General features: G+C 49.6%; 1 protein-coding gene across 2 annotated transcripts in view; it reads right to left on the bottom strand.

Moving 5' to 3' along the window:
* ME3 (malic enzyme 3) overlaps positions 1-25,805 on the bottom strand; it is a 212,662-nt gene that overhangs the window by 627 nt on the left and 186,230 nt on the right. For both annotated transcript variants that reach the window (XM_032852862.1, XM_032852863.1), the window contains exons 8-14: positions 22,238-22,347; positions 7,873-7,970; positions 7,495-7,608; positions 5,743-5,848; positions 5,041-5,183; positions 4,330-4,503; positions 897-995 (exon numbers count right to left, since the gene is read on the bottom strand). In XM_032852862.1, the coding sequence (XP_032708753.1) occupies positions 897-995; positions 4,330-4,503; positions 5,041-5,183; positions 5,743-5,848; positions 7,495-7,608; positions 7,873-7,970; positions 22,238-22,347 (844 nt within the window). The remainder of the gene's footprint in view (positions 1-896; positions 996-4,329; positions 4,504-5,040; positions 5,184-5,742; positions 5,849-7,494; positions 7,609-7,872; positions 7,971-22,237; positions 22,348-25,805) is intronic.

Raw genomic sequence — 25,805 nt, 5'->3', positions numbered from 1 at the left:
ACCCCCCCCACCCAATGTGGGTTGAATTGGGAGAAGAGCCTAGACACTGTTCTCTGGGTGTCAGGTTTGGTTTCAGAAGAGCATTAGTCTCTACATCCCCAAACAGAAGGAAATGGACAGTGCGGAGCTGGGGCCATGAGCTGGACTGTTAGTCTTCAGGGCTGACTCTCGAGCCTACGATGGACAGCTCATGGGGAGCACATGCGGTTGTGCAATGCATCTTCTGAAATTACAATATATATATAATAAACCCTAACGCAACCCTTATTCAACAGTTATCCATGTTGGGCCAGTCTTGATTGCACTGTGTTCTGATTCTCTGAAAATGTACCATTTCTGCAAGGTCTTTAGGAAGACATTTTTCCTTGGACTATTCCAGGAACCTGATCATCGTGTGGCCCAGGCATTCTGAGAAAAGGGGGAGGAATAAGCATTTACCCTACACTGAGTGTGGAGCTTTCTTGCTGTCCTCTTTAGTCTTCAGAACTCAGAGAGAGGAATTACCATCTCCTTTGGAAAAGGAAGAAACTGAGGCTCAGGAAATGAAGGGATTCCTAGAGCTCTTTTCATGATGCCATGAAAATTGGCCTTTCTGTATAAATAGGCACTTATGATTCAGTTTTAAAAAATTCCACCCACATTCTGGTCCACAAGACTGTGGACTTTGTTGACCTTTTTGCCTGGTGTTTGAGGGGAAATCCAGGAGCTTTCCCAGAATTGGCCTGAGTGGGTGTGGGGGTGGGGCTCGAGATGCAGGCAGGCATTTCTTGGCCAGAGTTGGCGTGGGAGCTTAGGATGCCACTACGGCTGCCCTCCCCTTAGCTCCCCTAAACTCCCAGCGAGAGGAAGTTGTCGAGCTGCGCTGGCCATACCACTGGTGGTAGGATGCTCCTTACTTTGATGGCGATTCTCAGAGACACGTCTCGGATGGTGCTGAGTGGGGGGTACAGTCTCCCCTGTGACAGATGCTGCTCGGAGACCTCTTGGGCAATTTGCTGGGGGGAGAGAACCAAGAGGAGTAAGCGGAGTTTCCATCTTCCCAGAACAAACCCAAACCATTACCCCAGAGACTCCCCTCACCCCTCAGCGGTGGCCAACCTGTGCAGTTCCCATTGTAGTCTCTGCCCCCTCAAGGCCCCAGGGCAGCTTAATGTTTGGACTTTTATTATTTTTTAAAGATTTATTTATTATTTTAGAGAGAGGGTGAGGGGCAAAGGGAGCAGGAGAGAGAGAATCTTAAGTAGGCTCCATGTGCAGTGTGGAGCCCAATATGGGGCCACATCTCACGACCCTGAGATCATGACCTGAGTGGAAATCAAGAGTCGGATGCTTAACCAGCTGAGCCACGCAGGCGACCCCATGCTTGGGCTTCTAAGCAAGGACACATCCTTTCTGTACTGTGCGACTGGCTGAGAGATTAAACTACATGGACCCTAAATTCTAAAGGCGATTCACGAAGACTGAGACGAATATACTTGAGACTTGTGAAGCAGACTCTAGGCTCTCCCCATGGCTGGTTCAGCCTATTGCACAGAGATCGCGGAGACCCTCCCCGAGTTCCAGCCTCTCCCCCGTGCTTAGTAACATCCTGGGTGCCCACCTAGGCCATCTTGTTTCCCTGTATTCAGAGCTCCTGCTGCTAGCTCTTCCAGTCCTGAGCAAAGCCTTCTTCCATCCGCAGTGAGTGACCGCGAATGCCAGCATCCTGGGAACAGCGCCTCCCACACCTTCCCTGGTTCAGAGCCGGTCTCTGAGGCCCAGTTCTCCACCTCAAGTCTCCTCCTCCAGCCTCAGACGCTGGAGCTCAGCCAGCCTTGCGGAACAGCCTCTGTTATGTGCCGGCTTGAATCCACTCCCGCCCAGTCATCTTGTGTCAGAGTTAAATCTGGGAAGAGCCATGGTACTCTCTGAAAACTGTCCCAGAATGGATGAGCCAGAGCAGCTGGTCTTGTCTCAGAGTCTGGCTGACCTCAGGGGCGTGGGCTTCCTCCTCTTCAGCCTCCGTTCCCTGCTCCTATCTCTCCTTTCCACTCATTCATTCAAACACTAACTGAGCTCTAGGATATGCTGGGCTCTGCACTCCTTGCTGAGGGTCTGTGGCAGAGAAGCCTTTCTCCTCCTGTAGTCTGGAGGCAGTGGACAATGACCAACAAACAGGTACAACAGTTATAACACGGAAGTGAGTGCAAGCACAGAGGAAGGCAGGGCCTGGTCGGCCATGTACAGGAAAGCTTCCCAGGAGATGGGACGGAGGATGAATTACTCGAAAAGGGAGAGGCAACAGCACATGCAGTTTCTTGGAGAGAGGCAGCAGGAGGGAGCATGAGTTCTAGATTGTAAAAAGAACATCGGCTTGGTCAATGGGAGGGCGAGGCTGAAGGCTGGAGAGAAAAGGAGGGCCTGGTGATGACATGCCTTAGATGGAAACCTTATGAAGGAGTTTGGGTTTTACCCTGTAAGCATTGAGGAGCCATTCAAATGTCTAAAATGAGGAGAGAGATGAACTGCTCTGGGTTTTTAAGGATTTTCTTGGGGGAGGTATGGAAAATCGGATCACGGTGAAGCAGGATGTCCACGGCGAGATCTGCATCTGGAGGAGTCTTCCTGTGGACTGGAGTGGGATGGTGGCTGGTGGTCCCTTCTCAGATGCTGGGCACTGGTGAGGCTCTGCTGTAGCTCGGAGGAAATCCTCTGGGGCCCTCCTGGTGCTGTTGCTCACGCACCTGGTGACCTTGGGCATGGATTAGATTCTCTGTGCCTTACTTTCCTGGGTATCCCATCGGGATGGTCACTGTATCTGGTTTAGAGAGTTGTCAAGGTGGAATGAGATATAGAATTCTCCTAAAAGTTACATCATTTTTTTTCCATAGGAAAATCAGGTTCAACTTTAATGGTCTTAAACTTTTAAGTACCCCTTTCAGAAATGTAACTTGCCAGCCCTTTAAAGACCAGACTGTCAGCTCCTAGGAGGGAGGGATCTTGTCCCGACTGCAGCAAGAGATTAACGAGTGGATTGAGGAGAGGTTCCTGACACCATTCATGAAATGATGGCGCTGACCAACGCCCTAAGCTCTAGGGGGTGAGGGTGTCTCTTGGGGTTACAGAGGAAGGCTGGAGCAGCCATCTTTCTGCACCACAGGGGAGTTTGCTTTAAGGCTCCTTCCAAGCAGGAAATGACTCCTCCCATCTGATGGGGGGATTCGCACAGCTCCACCCATGGCCACGGGGCACCACCACTGACAGAGCAGTAAGAAGAAAGATGCAGGAGGGTCACACAAGATGGGCAGATGCCTGGGCACAAAGGCATAGCCAGTGTGCACACGGCCTGGGGGAGGCTGACAAAACTTCAGGAGACATCATTTGCTGTCCTTGTGGAGCCAGTGCTCAAAGACCAGGGCTTCTAGAAGAGGAGCTGGCTAAGGCTGCGTGGGAGCCGTTCCCGTGTCCTGCTGGCCTGGGGCTCTCACCAGTGCCACGGGGAGGGGGAAATGAGAATGTGTCAGAAATCACAGAGCCTTTGAAGCTCACTGGGGATAAATATATTTAGTGTGTGTTTATAGTTTTGATTAGTTTACCCTCCCTGAAGAGACCTTTCTGTAGTTTCCTCAGAGAGAAGATGTCAAGTGCCTGTCGTTTAGTAACCACGGGGTGGATGTAAGCCACTGCGACTGGTAGGATTCACAGCCAACATTAGGAACATGAGCTGTCATTCTTAACAAATTCTTTCCTTGGTTTCCTCACTTCCAGCAAAGACTCATTTTGACAGTGTTTCTCGGAAGGTGCTCGGAGCAGAAGCACCCCTGTATCTGTGCTCCAGATCCCGGTCCTCAGAGCAGGCAAACCAGGCTTGTGGCCCATCCCTTCCTTAAAGAAAGTTGCCCTGGTGGGCTTTATTCTGCAACAAGTTCCCCCGGTAACGTGGCCAAGGTCAGTGGTCAGAAGACTCCGCTGCTGGTCATGGTCCATGAGCCCCGTTTGCGATGGCTCTGGTGGCCTCGCCTCTGTTCTGGGCATGCATGTGGACACTGCTGGGAGGCGAGGAGCAGACAGACAGACGTTCCTGCACTGCTAGCGCCTCCTGCCAGCACCTCCTCCCATGGACTATTCCTTAATTTCCCTTAAAAATGTGTGTGTTCTGAGAGATGTTTAAGCCTCGAGGGGATCTTGAGAGAAGCTTGAGGTTCACGCATCTTGAGGATCTACTGCTGGGGTGAGGGGCAGGCAGGTAGAGGGGATGAGAGAAGGAATCTCTGGGGGCTGGCATAGCACCTGGGAGAGATCACAGACCTGACTGGGAGCACGCACGCAAGGGAGCAGGGATGGGGCTACCTCTGCCGTCAGGAGGAAGATCTCGTCTGGGATGTGCCGAACGCCACCAGCAATGACTCCCAGAGCCACTCCTGGGAACACATAGGCATTGTTTCCTTGCCCAGGAATGAAGGTCCTGCCATCTTCCAGAGTCACGCTCTTAAAAGGACTTCCACTGGCAAAGATCCCTCGGCCCTGGAGGCAGGAAGAAAAGCAGAGATGGAGCCTGGAGATGGGTTTCAGGCAGTAATGGTGGCCTACCCTTCTTCATTCTCTCCCACGTGCTCGGCACAGGCACACAGCAGGTGCTGGAAGCACACTTGTTCCTTTAACCAGAAAGCTTAGCTCTCACTGAGTTACCTGGCAGCCAAGAAATCACTGAAAGGTGGAGGTTTTTAACCTGTCACCTCCCGAGAGGGCTAACCCAGGACACAACAGGAGTGCAGGTGACCTAAAGTCTATGAATGCCTCAGGTTCTGGTCAAAGCTCTGAGTCTCTAGAGGACCCTTGAGCAGTATGACATGATGGTGAGAGCCTGGGCTTTGGAGCCAGACCTGGGTTTGAGGGTCAGCTCCACTCTTTAGCAGCAATGTGACCTCAGGCAATTTATTTCATCATTCTGAACCTCAGTTTACTCATCAGGAAAGTGGGGATTTTTCTTCACCCTCATAGGGTTACTCATAATTATTACTATGTCCTCTCAGCCTGGGGAAGGAAGGACTCCCCGCTGACCTCAGTGACCCGGTAGCACTTCTCAGCTGTGCACTCGGCCTTGCTGGTGGGGTTGCTCAGGGCAAAGATGATAGGGCGCTCGTGGAAGGAGGCCATGTCCCTCAGAATCTGCTCCGTGAAGGCTCCTGCGATGGCAGCAACACCTACAGGGAAAAGGGGGGTAGTAGGGAGGCCTACTCTTTATAAACACCCCATTCCTCTTGGTGCAACATGGAAGACGCAGGAATCTTGGAGATAGCATCCACCATAGGGATGGATGCAGGAAGCCAAAGAGAAGAGGGTCTTCTTGTTTGAGCTAGGCAAGACCTCCTGTTCATCCCTGAGGGAACACTGGTCCCTTCAGGTCCCTGCCTGGTCCTTGGCAAAGTCCTTTAGAGTACGTGGCTCTCCCAACACAGGGAGAGATGCCAGGGTCCCCTCTTCGGGACAGCAGTGCTCACCTCCTCTCAGACCAGCCCTGTGCTTTTCCACTGCACTGTATAACTCTGCATCACTAAGCCCCAACTTGGTGCCTTAGTTTTATGATTTTTATAGAGTCGTCCCTCAGCGAAAGATGGTGGCACTGCGGTGGCCATGGGGTCGGGGGGAGAGCGTGGTTTCCATCGATTCCTTGCGCCTGCTGAGTCAGGCTGGGCCTTAGCTTCCACCTGCGAGTGAAGAGGGTTAGCTGGGCCGGCCGGCGGGCCTCCTGCCTCCTCCTACCTATGATGGCCGTCGGCTTCACCAGCCTCACCACCTCCTCCAGACTGCTCACTTCAGGATGGTCCTGGGCAAACATCTCCTTCTCGTGGTTCAGTTGGCTCCTCCCCTGCAGGGAAAGGAAAACATGATGCCTGTCAGTGAAAACACATGGGTGCCTCTGGAGATCCCGAGAACATTCCCCGAGAGCCCTGCGCTTTGGTCTGAGCTCTCAGAAGCCTTGTCGCTCACCCTCTTGACCAGATCTCCTGGGAAAACCTGCGGTGGAATCTAAGGATTGTAATGTGTGCTTGTGTCACAGTGTGGGGTTGTGGGGGGGATTTCTTTAGCTCAAACCACACATGGAGAATCCATAAAGCCTTGCTTTGCACATTTAGGGTCATGGTTCCCAGGCCAGGGCCGAAAGGCTCTCATGAAATGCCTGAGCTTGACCAAGACCTTTGGCCCCAAGGCAGCCAGCACTCAGGGCCAGTTGAGGGATGGGGGCCTGAGCCATCAGGATCAGAAAGCTAATTTGAATGTACTTTACAAGAGCCATGGACCGCCCTGTGCATAATAATAAGCTAAGCCCTAGGACAGGCTTGCCATAGCTGGCTTTTGCCAACAAGCTTAGGATCCTTTCATTTCTTCAAATAGGACTCAGGGGTTGACAGGCTGGCAAATGGTACAGGTGTTCTGATGACTCCTTTGGGTCAGCTGTCCTCATGAGAATCAGAGTGAAGACATCAGCTTTGAGATTGACTTAAGTAGGGATCAGCTTAATGGGATAAACAAAATAATGTTGAAAGGTGGCAAGAGGGGAGTGTGGCAGCCTCTGGCATCTTCTTCCTGTGCCGCCTTGTGCTTTGGAATGACCTGGGGTGTGAGGAGGAATTCCTTCTAGTGGTGATCTAGCTCCAGATGAGACAACAGAAGGTCAGTTTCTGCCGAGGGTCTCTTCTATTCTTGGTTGAGAGCCCCCTGGACTTCCCCCATTCTTATCTCTGTCATCTTTTTAAAAAGTCTCTCACTGACATTCTCTGTTAGTGGAATTTGGGGCACTAAAACGTGGAGCTGTCAGTGAAGTTCTAAGTTTGGAGGCTATCTAAACATGCCCCTCTCTGTAGCCCAGTCCGAAGTTAGATGGTTTCTTATTCATTCTTGCACTCATACCTCAAACATCATTACAGACTCATTACATGCCAGGCATTGATATGAAGACTACAAAGCCTAGTGGGGAGAGAGACAATTAAAAGGGCAACTGCCTTACAGTGTGGCAAGTACAGCGTATGGTGGGGGACGGCTACATGAGCGTAAATGTAGGAAGTGGACTGAGACCTAGATGCTCAGAGAAAGCCTCTTGGAAGAGGTAACAGCAAGGAGGAAACAGATGGGGCTGTGGGTTGAGAGTGGGTGTTTGGCAAAAGAGAAAGGCATTTCAGGCAGAGAAACAAAATATGCAAGGATGTGGACAGGAGAGCGCGTGTTACTTTTGGAAAATTATGATTTACTGAGGTTGGAGGTTAGTCCAAGGCAGGAAGGGGTGGGAGATAAAGCTGGAAGGGGCATGCATACACGCAGTCGCCCACATATTAAAGCTTTTGGACAGAGCAGTTAAGGCTACTTTGGGATGTATCTTCTGCTTTGGAGGGTAGAATATTACCCCCCTGTTGTACTGTGTTCTGTCTGAGAACTTTCTCCCTTGGAGACCTCTTACAGTCCAGTTCCAGTAGCTGTAGGTGTCAGGAAACCTCTAGGTTTCCAGACTGACCGTACCTTGACAATGAGCCCCTTGGAGTCCACCATCCAGATCTTCTTTATGGCCTCTGCCTTGGGTACGCCTTCTTTCTCTAGGGCCATGACAAGGAGGTGGGCGATACCCATGGCTGCCTGGGAGGGATCGTATAGTGGATGTTCAGACACAAGGCAAACAGCTGCTCAGCATTTGTCAGAAGCTTTACCAAGTTTCTCTCTTCTCTGCACCTTCCCCCCTCTTTCTAGGAGGCCCAGGAGTCCTTGGGACACCCAAATGTTGGTGCCCAGGCAGCAGCACTTAACACAGTATACCTTGGCTGCTTCCTCTTCTCTGAACCCCTGAGTACCCCCCTTCCTTCATGCTTCTCCACCCATCCTTGTTCTCCTGATGGCACCTACCTCACCCGCACCTTGAAAAACAAACACGTGATTGGAGAGCTTGTTCTTGGTGATCCGCAGAGCAGCTAGGATCCCTGCCACAGCGACAGAGGCCGTGCCTGCAACAGAGTGCCCTGAGATCAGTCTCTGGCCACTGGCTCCCCACCCTGAGAGAAGACCGTTGGCAGAGTCCCCCACGCCTGGAACGTGCGGCAGAACAAGCACCTCTCCTTAGCCCTTCGGAGGTCAAGGCTGCAGGCACGCAGGTTTGGGAGCAAGAATACGCCCTGTTCGTAGGTGCCTGTTCTTGGAGAGACAGCTCCTGGGTTGTGACTGGACCCTGGGAGGGAGGATGAGATAGTCAGCGGCTGCTCCCTCCAGCATTCATAAACGAAATGATAAGGACAAATATAATAGAAGCTGAAAAGAAGTGTGGGCCTCACAGGATAATTTAAGGGATAAATAGATAAAAAGCAAATTAAAAATGAGGCCACCAACTTGCCATGAGACATGAAGTGACCCTGTGATCTGAGCTGTCTCACCCACCAACCCATGCTGCTGGTGTGCCCAGCAGCATGCCATCATCAGTGGCTTGAGCCCATCTGGAAGGTACAAGTAAGTCCCATGAGCAGGTGGCTCAGACTCGTTTGACACCTGCTGTGGCACGATTTCTTCTCCTTCGATCCACACCTAGGGCCTTACTAGGGATTCCTTATGACCAAGGAGAAAGAAGCTTGGGCTTGGTCTTACTCTTCATGATACACCGGCATCAATGGGAAGTTTATGGTTGCAGCTGCACAGCCCCAGCAAAAGGTAGCCCTGAAGAGTGAGAGTGAGAAGAGTATTTCCTGATGGATAGGACTTGAAGTGGTAAATTTGGTGGTTCATTTTGGTCTAAGAGATGGTTAGGTCTACAGTCTACACTGATACATGGGCCATTGCTAATGGTTTGGCTGATGGTCAGGGACTTAGAACAGAATAGTAAGCTTGGCGATGAGGAAGCCTGGGGAAGGGTGGGATTGGTATAGATTGCGAACATATTTGTGCCATATAGCAAAGTTCACCAAAGGGCATGATGAAATAGATTCCCTCGATCACGCGGGCGAAGTGGCATGTCGTGTGTATCTTAGCGTCCTTCTCCAGCCACCTAGGGATTACACAGTGAGTTTCTGTATAAAGTAGTCATGGTGGCAAGGATGGAAGCTATGCATGGACGCCTGGTCACCAAGGCTGACCTACTATTGCTACTGCTCAATGACTAACCTGTCAATGGCAGAGGCTAACATGGAGCTCCTGGTATGGCACCATTCCCTGGGGTCCACCTACTGGGCAGCATGATTGCCTTGGACTCTTCCCATTATAGAGAGGAAAGAGATTTCTCCTCCCTGGAATAAACAAATACTCTGGATATAGGTTTTCTTCCCTTGTATATAAGACTCTGCCAGTGCCACAGTCTGGGGATATTTGGGATCTGGGGATGCCCTGTCATCAACCTGATAGATACCAGACAATAAGGCTCTAATCAAGGAATTCATTTCACAGTAACAGAAGTGAAGCAACAGGCTTATGCCCATGGAATTCAGTGGTCTTGACTTGTACTTGGCCACCCAGGAGCAGCTAGCCGAATAGATCGTAGAATGGGCTACTGAAGACTTACTTAAGACTCCGGTGAGGTAACACTCCACGAAGCTGGTGAAGTTCTGTCTTACAGGAGGCAATATAGGATTTGACTTAGCAAACAGTATATTGTGTCCTTTCTCCCACAGCCAGAATACTTGGGTCTGGAAATCAAGGGGTAGAAGTGGAAGTGGTTCCTTTCATCATTTCACCTAATAACTCATTTGCAGAAATTTTGCTTCCGGTCTCTTTAATTCTGTGCTCTCTGGATTGGAGGTGTTGGTTCCCCAGAGACAAGCACTTCTATAAGAGTTCACAACATGGTTCTACCAAACAGAGTTGAGATTGCCACCTTGCTATTTGGTTTTCTTTTTGCCACAAAACCGTGGACAAAGAAAGACGGGGTTACTTGACGGGCTGTTATCAGGCTACCTGATGACTGAGGGGCAACTGAGGGCAGGAGGGTCTAGATCCAAGCCCAGGGGATCCTCTGGGGCATGTCCTAGTACTTGCAAGCTCACTAGGGGATAGTAGTGATTGCTATGGCAACCAGAGAGAGGCAGGACCACTGAGGATTCACATTCTTCAGAAAGAAAGGTTTAGGTCACCCCACTAAAGAACCCTGGCCAACCGCGGTCCTGAGGACAGGAAAACATGGGATGGGAGGTTGAGCAAGAAATGCAGAAGCATTGACTATGGCCTCATGACTGATGACAGAAACAAGGACTATAGCATCTTGGCATAGTTTCTGCCTTGATGATGATGTGATTTACGTAATGGTATAAGCTAATTTAGTCTCCCTTCTCCTTCCTCTTATTTTTTTATATAAGTATTGTTGGAGGTTAATTCTACAGTTTAGTCTTTAGGTGACAGAATTTTCAAATGTGATTGTGACTGTGTTTAAAGGATAGTTAATCCTGCCTAGAGATGGGTAGTGTGACTATTTTCCAGAGACAAGTAAGAGGACTGTAGAGACTTTGTCCCTCCCATTCTGGGGAGAAGGTGAGAATGTTTTCATTTCTTGGAAAGATGTATTTTATTAGGTATTTTGTTAGAGTTGTTTTTGTTGTTGTCTGGAAGTACCAGGGTATAGAACTGTGTGTATGGAGGCTGAATGGTTGAAAGGATGGACTATGCCCATTATCGGGTAATTGTTTCTTAGTTTCAAACCCACCCTTCACTTGGCTTTGTCTGCAAACCACTTCTGAGCTTTGCCAACTGGCTCTATGCTGGGCTCTGCCAATAATGGGCACCACGGTGTGATGGAAAGGCTAGGTGAGGGGGACAGATGCTTTTTCCAGCATCATCCTTGCCATGTGAGATTGACGGATAAAATGTAGGACCCTTAACTTTGAATTTTTGATAAACAATAAGTAACTTTTTTAGGATACCTCCCAGGCAATATTAGTACAAATGTTCTAAAAAGTTATTCATCATTTCTCTGAAATTCAAATTTAAGTAGACATGTTGCATTTTCATACTTCTAAATTTGGAAACCCCACAGCCTTGGTTTTCCACTTCTACAGCAACAGAATGTTCCAGAAGCAGCACCTGAATTCAGTTTGCAGTTTGTCCATCACTTGCAGCACTAGCCTTGTAGCACACACCTTGGAGACACTAACACTAACCGGTTGCCATCTGGTCTTCTCTTTGTGCCCTAGCCTCAGGACTGGGAACAAGTCCTTAGGGCTTTTCATTTTCAAAATACATAGTAAGCAATATTTTGTACTAAGTCTTCTCTGTTAAAGCAACTGGTGGAGACACTTACTGATAGAGTTCACAATAAAGTAATCACATGGGCACCGTTAGCCTCCATGACAGTCAAAGAAAAGGAAGTTATAGTGGGACTGCTTATGGACTGTTAAACTTGCACAAATTGAAGAATTTGATGTCCTCCAAGCCTGGTGAGGGAGTGGTGAATAGTAAAAAGTTGCAGCATAAGTTGGATTTTAAAACACTATGACCTTTTTTGGGAAGCTATTTCCCAATATAGACCAAAGGCATAAAATGCTTGTGCCCTTTAACCTCATACTTCTACTTCTGAGAAGCTATGTATGGAAAAATCCACAATGCATGTCCTCGGATATTTATGACTGTGTTATTTATAATACAGAATGACTGGAAATAACTTAAACATTTAACAAAGGAGTAACAGTTCAGTAAATTAGCTAGTGCGGACACTCAGAATATACTGCACCATTAAGAATGATCATATGTAGATGATATGGCAACAGAAAAATGCTATTAAGTTTGTAACTAATGTCAGATACTGTTCCAAGTGCTTTACATGTCTAACTGCAAAGATGTTTAGTTATTTAATCCTATTATCATCCTCGTTTTATACCCTGGGAAAATGAAGTACAGAGTAGTTTGCCGAGTTATCCAAGATCACATTAACAGAATGAACATTTGAAGGGAATCCCAGGGAATCGGGTTCTAGGTCTTGTGCTTTTAACCATTAGACCATGCTTCATTGAGTTAGCTGGAAGGAAGAGAACCTTAAAAGGTTTAAATATCATGATTCTGTTTGCAATGAAACACACACATGGAATCTGGAAGGGACAACAAAATACTCAAGATGGCAGAGTGCAAATATGAGTGAATTTTCTGTTTTCTCTTTCCAGTTATCAAAGGCATTTGCATTTTGTAGCTCTGGGGGAAGGGCCTTCTTCCAGAATATGGGCTGGATTTGTACCTGGCTTAGAGGGCATGTGTTGGGCTAAGACAGGGGACACAGCAAACAGCTGGAGCCTAATAAATGCATGTTCATCACTGTGGCATCAGAAGGCAGGACCTCGAGGTAGGGACACAGAAGACAGGGTGCAGGCTCTCCAGCCTTCACACAGAAATGGCCTGGAGGAACTGCTCAAGTGACACTGGGTCCCACAGCCTGGACTGAGGATTGCTGGGGGCTTTTCTAACACCCTTCTGAGGGTCCCCAAGGAGCTCACAGTACATGTACAGAGGGCCTACCAGGTGACGGGCACCATGCTAGGCACTAGGGAAGGTGAATCACACATGGTCGCTGCCTTTGGGGAACTCCCTCTTCTCCAGGGCTTGGGCACCAATAACCGTAACATAATCAGTAGTCAGAGGTCATTGTGTGGAACTCATTGCCTTCATTTATTTATCAAGCATCAATTATGTACCAGACTCTGAGGTACCAAGGACACCCTTGGTAACAAAATAGGTTCATTCCTGCTTTGTAAAGAAAGTATTAGCTGGAAGTATAACTTTGTAAAGGAAGTCTAATCAGTATTAACTGATTGCAAGTGTGATGACAACTATAAAGAAGTTGTTCACGATATGCTTTTTGTTAGTTCATGTATAGAAAAGTATATCATCAGCATCAGCCTGCCTTCGCCTCCTGCCTCCCCGTGTACTCGATGTACCAGGCATGTTAGCGATCATTCCCTAACAGGTAATGTCTCTTTACACTTCTGTGCTATGCCTGTGATGTTTACCATCTGTAGGACCTTCTGCAGTTCCTTATTTATTCCTTAAGACTCAGCGCACAGGATCTCCTCTGCCAGACGCTCTGTTTTCCCTGGCCAAGCATCCCTAACCTCCCCTTCTTTTCCCAGGTCTAATTTTTATCTAATCTCAATAAATGGGGCTGAATCTTGGCCAGGCCCAGCCCTGTACTGCACTCAAAAGGAACACCAAGCTGACAGCCAAGAAAGCATCAAAGAGCAGTGAAGTCATTATTTAAATCGCTTACACAGGTAGTGAGAATTGCATGGTATGACCCTCCTCCAAATTCCTAAATACCCTTGTCTATGATTTTCTTAGTCTTATGTCAGACTAAGAAAAACTCCCGTTTCTGTCTTGATGTAAACACCTCCACTCGTCCTCGTCTCTGGCTCTCAAGAGCCACTTTCATTTTAGTTCTTCTGAGTCAGAGTCTGTATTTCCGAAGATCTGCAGATGATTTATATGCCCGTTTAAACCCGAGATGCACTGAGCTAGACAGCTTCTCTAGGTGAAGTACTAGTAGTTCCCTTCCCCTGGAGAGAGGGTGTTTTCTGCTCAACCGTGTTTGAGACCATCTTCTGCCTCCTGAAAGGAGATGTGCAAGACATCCACCACCAGATGGCGCCAAAGACATTCCAACAGAGAGACTCCAAAGACCACTTGCGTGTTGGGTCCTTTCCTTCTCAGACGCCAAGTAACCTGTGTTAGAACCTACAAGCTGAACAACTGGGCTTACCTGCAGAAATTCAGTGCTGGATGGGGACCGGAGAACATGACCTCCAACAACCGCACAGAGGGAACAGGCCCCTGCCAGTCACCCAGTCGGAAGCAAAGCAGGGCAGGGGTAGCCGGGTGCTACTTCTACCCCTTCATGGTCTCTGAAGCTCTGCCAGCTTTTCCTGACTCTGGACTGGAAGGCCGCAGGAGGGGCGGGAGGGGCTTTCCTGGGGGGCGGGGGGACAACTAGAGGGTGGGGGCATTGGAGGTAGAAGGAAGAGAATTTAGGCAGTAGTTGCGATGGAAGGGGTGGAGAACACAAAACAATGAGAAATCTGATAGGGAAGAATGGAACATTTCCATGAAAGGGTGCGAGGGCAACTGCCATTTATTGATCACTCACCGTGACCTTGACTCTGGGTTACGTGTGTGCTTAGCTGCATCTGCTCATTTAATCTTTACAACAACTCTACCAGGCAGGTGTTATGAGCCCCTGCCTTTTTTTTTCTCCTCTCAAAAGTGGAAAGTGAGGTTCAAAGAAAACAAACAAGCAGGAGAGAACTTCTGAATCCCCCTACCACTAAGCCTAGAAACCCTCTGCCTCCATGTCTATACATTTTGCTTTTCTTCCTGTTACCACCTGTTCCTAGCTCAACCACCTCTAGGCGTGGGCTAGATCCTGTCCGTTTTGCCTGCGCAAGGAATTTGTCTTGTAATTTTCTTTCTTTCTCTTTCTTTTCTTTCTTTCTCTTTCTTTCTTTCTTTCTTTCTTTCTTTCTTTCTTTGGATCCTCAATTTCTCCTCCGCTGGATCATTGCCATCAGCATGCAGGTACGTCATGAAGCTTCCATCTTTAAAAGGCTTTCTGTTGACTCTGCATAGTCCCACCCTATTTCTTACTTGTAAAGAACTGAATATATTTGTTGCCTCTATTTTTTTTCTCAGTCTCCCTGAAATCCATCCCAATCAAGCAACTGTCCCCATCTCTTGACAAGATCACTTGTCCCACCACATTGCCAAATTCAGCACTCAGTCTTCAGCTGCTTCTTCCCTTGACCTCTCAGCTGCTTTGGATACTGCCGCTCATTTTCCTTTTGGGAAACTCTCTCTGCACTTGGCTCCTGGAGCCCCACTCTCCTGCTCTCCTTCCTGGGCTCTTCCTCTGGGGCCATCCTATGAGGTGGCAAGTTACCCTAGTTACAGACCAGAGCCCAAGAGGAAAAACAGCAGTTCTCGAGCCCCATCTTTTAAAGTTTGGCAAATTGAGGCATCTCCATCATGAAGTTTCATTTTGGGCAGCTCTTGGGTAACACGTCAGGGATTTAAAAGTGGAGAGCAGGGGTGCCTGGGTGGCTCAGTGGGTTAAATCTCTGCCTTCAGCTCAGATCATGATCTCAGGGTCCTGGGATGGAGCCCTGCGTTGGGCTCTCTGCTCAGCAGGGAGCCTGCTTCCCCCTCCCCGCCTGCCTCTCTGCCTGCTTGTGATCTCTGTCAAATAAATAAAATCTTAAAAAAAAAAAAAAAGTGGAGAGGAAGGAAGCGATTTACCTTTCTGGAGGTAACCACCTGGAGAGGCCCAGGGGTCCAGGGATGTTGCTGAACCTGGCTTGTGCCCATGAATGCCACAGGCCACCCAGAGTGTGACTGGTTGTTTCCTATTCACCATGAAAGAAAAAACAAGTTTTCCTTTTCAGAGGGAGCTTTCCATAATTACATTTCCTGCAAATGGAGTATTAGAGGTGGTATGCTGAAGAAATAGCACACAAGGCCAAGCCGAAAATGTAGTTTCTAACAGTCACATTTGACCAAGTTATAGGAACTTCTATGCTGGACAACAGATTGTGGAGAAAAAGGGAAGAATGAGCTGTTTCTCACGTGAGGCAAGGGGGCTGTCTCAGACGGGGAGTTAGGCGTGGTCAGGGTCTACTTGTGGTGGCTTCGGAGGCTGGGGGCCATGAGGGGGATGGGTGTTGTTCCCTGCAAGGCCAGGCCTGCTTCCGCCTTCCCACAGCAGCTGGCTACTGGCAAGCATTTGTTCATACCATTCATTCATTCATTCGTTCATTCATCATTTGTGCCCTGGGGGCCTGTCCTGGGCCTTCACTGTGCTAGGCCTTGAGGCTAGAAGGATAAATAAAACTGTCCATTTGTAGGTAGTTAACAGCACATATGTTCAGAACATTCAAGTTCCTTTAATTGGATACCAAGCAAAGACCTTCTAGACCACTGCAGCTCTATTTCTGTGTTATGAAGAGATTTTCTGGAACCCATGGACTCTACAGAAGGCAGTTCCTGGCTTGTGCAGATGATGGGGTAGACCTCTTCTGACACAATTTGGGAAGAACCAGAGGGAATAATTACCATCTTGGCTGCTTTGGGGTTTTACCTGATGCAGCAGGGTAATGGGAGGTCCCCAAGGAGCCAGGATCAGATGCAAGAGACCTATAGGAACCTCAGGGCTAGAGACAGCCCGGTAAGGGAGGAACAGCCACAGAACACAGGGCTTCATGGGGGAAAAAAAAAAAGGCTCTGGAGAGAAGGTTGAGAAGGCCAGGGGAGGCCTCACTGCGAGGGAGAGAGATGGGAAAGGGCAGAGACTGCTGCTCTCTGTGTGCGGTGATGGTGTGAGGGAGGGGACAGCAGACCCCTGCGAGCCAGAAATAGCTCCTGGTATCTTGTAAACAGGAGAAACTGGCGGGAAAAGGTCTCCAGAGCTTGGCCATTCCTCATCTGCCCCTTTGGTATCATGTCGTCTGGGCTCTGGGGAACTTGGAGGCATTTTGCAAAGTGGGTGAGCCCTGGGCTCTGGGGAAAGGGGCGGTCAGCCAGACCACTGTGGGACAAGCCTGACCCTGGAGGTGGGACCCTGAAGGGGGTGAGGCTTGAGCCTTTAAGGAGACACAGAAGTTAGCCAAGAACAGAAGAGAATTCTAGGCAGAGGGTCCAGCCCGTTCAGAATCAGAGTTGGCAAAAATTCAGAGAACAGGGAGAAGAAGTCAATGGTCTGGAAGAAGAGGGGATACGTGGCAAGCGGCTAAAGGCTCTGCCTATCTTCTTAGGTCTGCCCGCTCCTGCGCTCTCGCTCGTCTCTCTCCTCACCCCCTGCAGAGCCACTCTGTGTTTGGCTCTCAACCCTTCCCCCGACTCTCACCTCTGTAGGAGCCTACTCTGCACCCCGGGTCTTCGTTCTCACACTGAGCACTGTTACATGCCTGTCCCTGTCTACACGTCACTGCTGTCCTTCGAATACCCTGGGCCCGCTAACAGTGGTCACGATGGAAACACCGCACGGTGAATCCGTGTAGGCTCCAGCCACCCAGAAGAAATGCTGACTTTGTAAAAGCATCCTGGTCATTCTGTCCATCCTGGCTGTTTATACTGTTATGTCCATTTTGCAGATAAAGAGGAGGAGGCTGTGAGGATTTAAGCTGCTTGGTCAAAGCAGAAAACAGAAAAATGGGGATGCAGACCTCGGCTTGTCTCAAGCCAAGGTCTGAGTGTTAAACGCTCTGGCGCACAAATTAAATAAAACTTGAAAATGTGCAAGGGTGACAGTGGTCTGACCTACCACGCGGCAGCCTGATGGCCCTCTGGCCCCGGGGATGTGCAGTGCAGGGCCAGGGCAGGCTGGCGGGGTAGGCGGATGCTGGGGAACAGACAAGCCAGCTCAACTTTCCTGGCCCTGTGCCCACGGTGTGCACAGCTCTCAGCGCGGGCTGGAGGGCCAAGGTCACTAGGCCAGCAGCATTCTGCATCTGACTCCTGGGGAAGGATACAGCTGGCCTGTTCCCCAGCATGACCATTGCTGTTGCTGGTCCCCTTCTGTGTCTCTCTCCCCTCCCCTAAGACAGGATGCTTCTCTGGTCCCAGATGAAACAAGTCACCTGAGCCCCTGCCTTTTCCAAAATGCCTGCAGACACTGCCAGCCATAGGTCAGCGCCTGAGCAGCCTGGCTCACAGAACCAGCCTGGGGCGGCAGAGGCTTTCTGAGTCAGCTGGGGTGGGGGCAGAGGAGACCGCTGGCAGCCCTGGGGAGTGCCTGACCCTTCCAGCCCTCGGGCACCTGAGGCCCTGCCCTGCAGACGGCCCTGTGGGGTCAGGGAAGCCCAAGCGTGTGGGACAGCAGCACTGGCCAGGACACCATCCAGATTAGGTGCTGGAGCTCCTGGTCAGCCCCTGGCATGCCCTGCCCTGCCCTCCCAGAGCACCGTCTGGTGGGATCCTGAAGCCTTCAGTCAGATCTTCCTTGTTCTACCAAGGAGGGGAGGCCGGGCTGGTATTCAGAGCAGGCAGCGTGGCCCCAGTCTCATTTTCACGTGGGCAGCCTGGTTCCAGTCCCTGCCACGTGTGGGGTTCCGGGCAGAGTCTGGCGCTGAGTCCCGCTGGGGTGGGCTGGGCCTGGCCCCAGCAACCACATGCGATTTGTTCCTCTTGTCTGTTTGCCCCCGTCATGCCTCCCTCCTTTCTTCCCTCCCTCCTCCTCTCTCTCAACCCTCTTCAGTTGTGCACTGGACGTTCCTTCTCTAGTTTCGAGCATGACCATAGAGCTCTAGGTCTCACTCCTCTTCACTGTGTATCTGGAGGGAACAGGGGCCGATCCTAGCATGAGCTCACTCATCCGTGTTGTCCCACGAGTCCCGGGATCCCTCGCCCATCTCCTAATTGCCCACTTAGCACCGAGAACACACATCATAGGCCTCCAGTCCCGGACCCGTCAGTAACCAGCCGGTGATGGCAACAAGCCCCTTCCCCTCTCTGGGTCTCCTTTTGGTCTGTAAACTGGGGGAGTTGGAGGAAGGGATGGGGAAGATGGGAGCAGCAGGCTGCTGGGGATCAGGGACAGCCCCATTTCTGTGGCATCTGGAATTTAATCCTTAGCAAGAAGACTTGCTGCCCCTCCTCATGCCCATGGGGGAACAGACAGCCCCTTGTCATGGAGACAGATGGAGAAGCCGAGTCGGAAGTAACTAGGTTCTAGTCCCACCTTGTGCCTCTCTGGCTATGTGACCGGGAGCAAAAGGTGATCCTTGAACTTCAGTTTCTTTACCAGTGACATGAGACAGCAATGTCTTCCTCCCTGAAGGGAGAGGAGCTATTCTGAGGAAGTTGTGAGGTACTGTGGACAAAAAACACTTTTCACAACTAAAATCCAGTGTGCATGCAAAATGTTATCACTTTGCACAGGTTGGGCTCCCTGAGAAGCAGATTCTGAGCCATGTGGAGTGTTCTGGAGGTTACCAAGAAAAGCCCTTGGGATCAGCACCTCTGGAAGGGGCTGGGGGGAGCAGGATGGGGCAGAGGGAAGCGGGGCTGTATGTAGTCCTCAAAGCCTCAGCCGACCCCGTGGGAAGCTCTGGAGTTCAGATGTCCCCTCTGCACTGTCCTGCACTAGTCCACAATGGTTGGACTTTTCTATTCCCTCATCCCTATGTGAGGGCATCTCTGGCAGGCAGGACCGTGGGCGAGGCGGCTCTCTCTGGATGAGACTTTCTGCCTGATGCAGCCGACAGCTCTGCCAGCAGGTGGGACAAGTCTTTTCTTGACGGAAGGTCCGGGGCGGAGCAGAGTGGGGGGCGTCCTCCTCCATGCCCATCTGTTTACGGTTGTCACTTACACGGTCGTACCTAATGTTCAGGCTGTCCTGATCAAAGACTTGATATTACAGGGGTCCTGACATTCTGGAACTATTTGTTAGTTCTTGCTACGCATTTTAGATTCATGACTTCAGTCTTTAATATCTGAGAAAAGAATGGGAAATTCCTCTGCGGTCTGCTGTGGGGTCCGGAAAACTTTCCCACCTGGCTTGCCTGGGAGCAAAAGGCAGTCTGCTGGAACTGGCTATAGACAGGAAACAAAACTGGTGAACTGATTTAATTAAAAATGCTACACGTGTGTGTGTGTGTGCGTGCGTGAGGGTGCACATGTGGAGATATGTCTGCCTCTGAGCGTGCATGGGGACCTGGACAGAGAGAGGCTGCAGGGGCAGGTGTCTGAGCTCAACCCGCCCACAGGAGCTGCAGGTGGGCTTCTGAGGAGGTCCGTGTGCGTGTAGACGGCATTCATTCACTCACTCTCCCAGTTCCTTAAGAAGCAGCTCCGATGGGCCGGACACCATGCTGGGAACTGGGGAATAAGAACGAGTGATGCAGTCTCTGCCTCGGGCGGCTTATCGTCTCCTGGGGAGACAGACGATTCAGTGTGGGCGTTTGGGGTACAGTGCGGTAAGAGCACTAGCCGGGCACCACGGGAGCTCCCGGTGGGGACCCAAGTCAGACTGGGGGAGCAAAGGCCGATGTGAGGTCTTCCCTGGGACAGGAGAGCCTGCCGCTGGGTGGTGGATGCCAAGCAGGGGTTCCTCAGGGGATGATGATGGGGAAGGACTGAGGATAGGAACTTCCATGTGGAGAGAGAACAGACAGGGAAGGAGGTCAGAGGAGTAACAGGAAGGGTGGGTCAGAGGACAGAGAGGTTGGTGCGGATGTAAGGGGGGCCTTATGCTTCTGGGGCGGGGGTGGGGGATGCAAATGTGCTTGTGACTGGGGAGTGGACAGCCCTAGTTCCATCCTAGCGGGGCTCTCTGGCAGCGGTGGGGGGCAGTGGAGGCAGAGGGTGGCAGGGCCCGGATGTGTGCCTGTGCCCGTGTTTGTGAGGTTGTACACACGTGACTGAGCACATCTGGAGTGCACCAGGTGTGCGGCCCCTGCGGAATTGTTTTCCACTTCCCCCTTCTGACCTCGGCAGCCTCGTGGGCCCAAGGGGACGGCTGTCCCCCTGCTGACTCACGAGTGAGGGCCGCAGCGGGGAATCGGTCAGGGGCCAGCCAGCAGTTGTTTCCTCGAGGGCGCCGTCCCACCCCTGCCCCCTGGGCTAACAGGGAGGTGCCCGGGGGGCGGGCAGGGAGTGAATGGGCTGTTCTGTCCATGCAGAGCACCCCACTTTCTGGGTGAGGCTGGGCTGGCGGCCAGTGCCTGGCCCAGGCCCATACATCTGGGGGGACAGCATCCCCTGGGTGGGCAGGGGTTGCCATGGGTCAGCTTCCCTAATTGGGTCTCCCCTCTCTGGCTACCCACTCTTCCAAGTGCTGAAGTCATATATTTTGATCTTAATTGTCTAATAATATGCTTAACTGTACTATCCCGCCTCTTGAAAATTTATGACCAATAAAAAAAAGTGCCATTTATCACATTTCTTTAGCCCTTAATGTAGGTCACAGGAAAGGAAGGGGCCTTTGCTTCTGTAATAGTGTAAGGTCTCAGAACAGTGTGTGAGTGATTATGAACTCAGAGTTTAGAGTCCAAATTTCAACGCTACACTTTCTATGTAAGCTACTTATTTTCTTTGTGGCTCAGTTTTTTCATCCCTAAGACAGAGATGATAAAATCTCATAAGATTAAAGGTGTAAAGTGCTTAGAACAGTGATGGATGTACAATAAATATTCAGCTCTAAATCTTAGCTATTACTATGTGGGTTTGAATTCTCCTGGGTGTAAACCTAACTGATGTGATGAAAAGTTGTGACCTTTTTGGGTCTCATCTGCAAAAAGGAAGTGTTGGCCAATCTTTTATTCCCAAGGACCAATACCTGTCCCCCACTAACTTGTTCTTGTTCTGACATACATCTTTGCTTTTGAAAGATTTTGCTTGCCAAACATCATTTGTTAAATAATAATCTGTACGTCCTGAGGTTTCTCATAAACTTATAAAATACTGAGATTTCCCAAAGTTCTTACTGAGAGGGTCTGGATCAGGAGAGATGATGTGTGAGCCCCGCCCCCCCAACTCCTGCTCCCTCCGGGTTCACATATTGGCATCTCCAAGCAAGAAACAAGTGCCTTCAGATATTTTGGGCCATAGAACAGGTAACCCGGTTGACCCTGAACTAGAAGATGCTTCTCATTGGCTTCTGGAGTGCCCTGGTGTCAATGTATTTCGTAGTTATCATTCTGAGTAGCATGTATGCCAGCCAAGCTAGGAGACAGGACTGTCGTGATTCCCTGAAGGGCTATACCCAGATTCCCTGAAGGGCTATACCCAGAAATCCAAGGGTGAGTTACTGTGGCTGGGAAAGGCCATTGTTATGGGGACTGATGTTCTGGTCTCATGAGTCCTACGTACCAGTACTTTCTATACATTGAAATGTATAGAATTTGAAATTCTATAGCTCTATATAGCTCTTGAAATTTTCATAATAATCTTCCAAGACAGTTCTTACCATTCCCAATGACCAGATGATACAACTACAGCTCAGAGATGTGATTAGGCCAAGTTCAACTGGCTAGAAATGGCAGCCTTGGGGAGTCTTTCTCTCAGATAAGGAATCACGTAATTCTGACTTTCCTCTGAAGCAGTAATCATATCACTTGTTGGTGAGGAAACTGAGGCCCAGCAAAGTTAAGGGACTTTTCCATAGTCAGAGAGCTAAGAATCAGCCAAGTGGGAACCGGCTCCAACACGAAGGCTCTTTCTTCTCCAGTGGCTGGCAGCAGGCGAGCGGGGGTTGCCCCCACTCTGGCACCCAGGGTGGCCTGTTGGGGAGGCCTTAGTCCTCAGTGGCTTTGTCAGGCAGGGCGAGCCTTACCTTGGATGTCATCGTTGAACATGCAGTACTTGTTGCGGTATTTGTGGAGCAGGCGGAAGGCATTGGCATTGGCAAAGTCCTCAAACTGGATGAGGCAATTTATTCCAAACCTGTAGGTGGGGAAAGGGAAGAATTCGTGATTGCCTTCCCACAGCCAGTCCCTGGCAGATCCCAGCCTGCCCTGGGGAGTGAGCAGGCACTGGACAAGAGGTAGTGGGGCTGGCATGGCTCCTGGACTGGGGTTCTTTGCCATCTGGCTGGCTCCTGGACCCCTGGGTTCTACCTGCCCCATTATGGATGAGGATCGGGATGGGAGAGAGCAGGAACGCCAGGCCTGGTGGTCCTCTGAGCCCCTAGCCCTGACTCTAATGTAGGCTGGGGCTACCATGAGCTATGGATGGCAGACCTCGGCGGGTGATGGAAAGACTGAAATGGGGCCTGCCCTTCTGGGGGTCTGCAGCCATCTGAAATCCCAGGAGCAAGATCACTCCCACCCAAGTGCATGCAGAGACCTCAACTTCCCAACCACTGGGGCCTGGAGAGCTCTGCAGCCTGCAGGTGTTTCTCCGGGTCTGAGACCGGGAGCTCCTCCACTAGAGACTCTGCTGGGTTCAGGTATTGTGTCCTCGTTCAGATGCAGGAAGGCTGGTAAAGGCCACTACATGAAGCCACTGTCATCTCCCCACCCTTTAATAGGGGTGTTGGCCAACTTATAGGGACACATGAATCAGTTCGTGACCTTATTCGAAATACAGAGCCCAGGATCATCTGCCAGAGCTTCTCACTCAGGGAGTTAGGGGCACAGCTCGGAAATGTACCTTAATTCCCTCCACCTTTATTGTGGTAGAATTGACAAGTAACAATCATCTATTTAAGCTGTACAGTGGCATACTGTGATACATGTATACATTGTGCGGTCATGACCACCCCCAGATTGGATTCTGACCATCCAGAAGTTTGGAGAAATCCTGCCTTTGTGGGTGAAGGCCTTGCCTATTAAGCTGCTTGACAGGCCTTATTCAAAATCTATCCTACAGTTAACTCTTAGACTTCAGGGTCAGGGAAAAGTCCGTATTTCCTACAAAGCCACTGTATCCGTAACCCCTTTTTCCTGTTGACGCTGTGAGACTGCTGAGCACTTGGTTTTCTGCTCCTGTGCTGTGGGTAACCTCAGCCTGCCCTTCTGCACACACCCGTCCCCTGACTCCATTCTTGCTCTTGGTCCTCATTGTGAGAGTTTCGTTCTACTGTGCCTTTTATTGGAAACAAGCACGGCACAAATTATTAGAAATTACCTAATACATAGACATATATACATCGGTCCATTTGTGTCTAACAGTATCTGAGTTCATGTTCATTGAGAAAAAGTGCCCTGATTTATCAGCTAGGAGTGCTCGGGCAAGGGATAGAGAGAAGGGGTCTGCCACTCCCCACCTGGTGTGAACCAGAGGCTTAGGACTAATGTGGGACCTGAAAAGATTTATGCCTCCTGCTAGCTGGGGCACGCAGCTGGGGGGCTCCCTGTGCTACTGGGGGCATGCTTCCGATGAGTCTGGTGGCTATGAGGGGTGCGTAGTACTGAATTAGCCCAGAAGCTTCTTTTTCAAACTCCTAATTTTGTGCCTGGCTTACCCTGCATGATAGAAATCCAGCGGCAGGTAAATACTTTCTCCTTCCACGGTCCTTCCAGAATCTTAGTGAGTTGAAGCTGTTGGGGGGAGGACTTGGAGGTGGGTTCATGTGACAGGGGCAGACATGAAGAGACTGTGACTTCCATGGTCAAGGTACTAACAGTGCTGGGCATGGGTCAGCAGGTTGGTGTGCCTGATCTCGTTCAGAGTGGTCTGACACCTGTCACTTCACTCCTCAATTCTGCCTCAGTTTTCCATCTGTTATTGGGCACAGTCATGTCTGCCTGGGCAACTGCCGTGGGCTCTTGTGAGCATGAAAACTGGGGTGATTTTTAGTTGTGACGTGCAAAACACACATGTGCTCTTGGCAACAATTCTCCTTCACAGTCACAGAGCAAGGGCTATTTGGGGTGAGGAGAGGGGCTTGCTATCTCTCCAGACCCACCATCCGGCCCCCCTGCTCCTATACAGTGGAAAAAACTGAAAAAGAAAACCCCCTGTGCACAAACCTAATGCTATTCTTGCTGAGCCAAAATTTACTGTGAATTTTTTTTCCAGGGTGTGAATTTCAAGTATTTGGTTTGGGAGGGGGACAGAATGTCTTTGGTTGCTGGTGACATTTTGCTATATATAATCCTCACAAGATGCCCAGTGTTGCCCCATGACTGGCCTGGAGCTAAAATTCTGAAAAGGTCAGACAACAAAGCAATGGGATGCACGTTCTTTCTGTCTTTCTCTCTCTCTCTTATACACACACACTTGACCTTTAAGCAACACTACTCTGAGGTAAAAATAAGGCAAGAATTAGAAATAAATACCTTTGTTCAGTGCACTATTACTCTTTCATGTTAAACTTAGTTTTTTAGGAGTAAATTTTTATCTTACTTTTTATTTTTTACTTTTAAATTTATTTTTTAATTCCTGTGTCGTTAACACGCAGTGTTATATTAGTTTCAGATGTATAATGCAGTGATTAAACAATTCTATCCATTACTCAGAGCTCATCAAGATAACTGTACTCTTAATCCCCTTCACCTATTTTACATATCCCGCCCCTCCCCACCTCCGCTCTGGTAACCACCAATTTGTTCTCTGTAGTTAAGAGTCTGTTCTTTGGTTTGTCTCTTTTTTAGCCCGTTGTTCACTTGTTTTGTTTCTTAAATTCCACATGAGTGAAATCGTGTGGTATTTGTCTTTCTCTGACTGGCTTCTTTTGCGGAGTGTCCTCCTCTTTTGCTCCATCCATGTTGTCGCAAACAGCAAGATTTCTTTCTTTTTTTTCGTGGCTGAATAATACTGCATTGTGTATGCAGACCACACCATCTACCGATGGATACTTGGGCTGCTTCCATAATATGGCTGCTGTAAAGAACACTGCAATAAATATAGAGGTGCATGTATCCTTTTGAATTAGTGTTTTCATATTCTTTGGGTAGATACTCAGCAGTGTGATGACTGGGTCATAGGGTAGTTCTATTTTTAATTTTTTGAGGAACCTCCATACTGTCTTCCACAGTGGCTGCACCAGTTTGCATTCCCACCAACAGTGCCCTAAGGTTCCTTTTTCTCCGCATCCTTGCCAGCACTTGTTTCTTGAGTTTTTAATCTTAATGATTCTGACAGGTGTGAGGTGATATCCCATTGTGGTTTTGATTTGCATTGCCCTGAAGATGAGTGATGTTGAACATCTTTTCATGTGTCTGTTGGTCATCTGTGTGTCTTCTTTGGAGAAATGTCTGTTCATTTCTTCTTCCCATTTTTTACTTGGATTATTTATTCATTTTTTTGGTGTTAAGTTGTATAAGTTCTTCATGTATTTTGGATACTAACCCTTTATCAGATAGGTCATTTACACATACCGTCCCCCATTCTCCCATAGGTTGTCTTTTAGTTTTGTTGGTTGTTTCTTCTGCTGTGCAGAAGCTTTTCATTTTGAT

Source organism: Lontra canadensis, unplaced genomic scaffold, assembly GCF_010015895.1.
Source record: "Lontra canadensis isolate GAN:19392208 unplaced genomic scaffold, GSC_riverotter_1.0 scaffold7, whole genome shotgun sequence".
NCBI classification, from domain to species: Eukaryota; Metazoa; Chordata; class Mammalia; order Carnivora; family Mustelidae; genus Lontra; species Lontra canadensis.
This window is presented reverse-complemented; position numbering and strand designations above follow the sequence as displayed.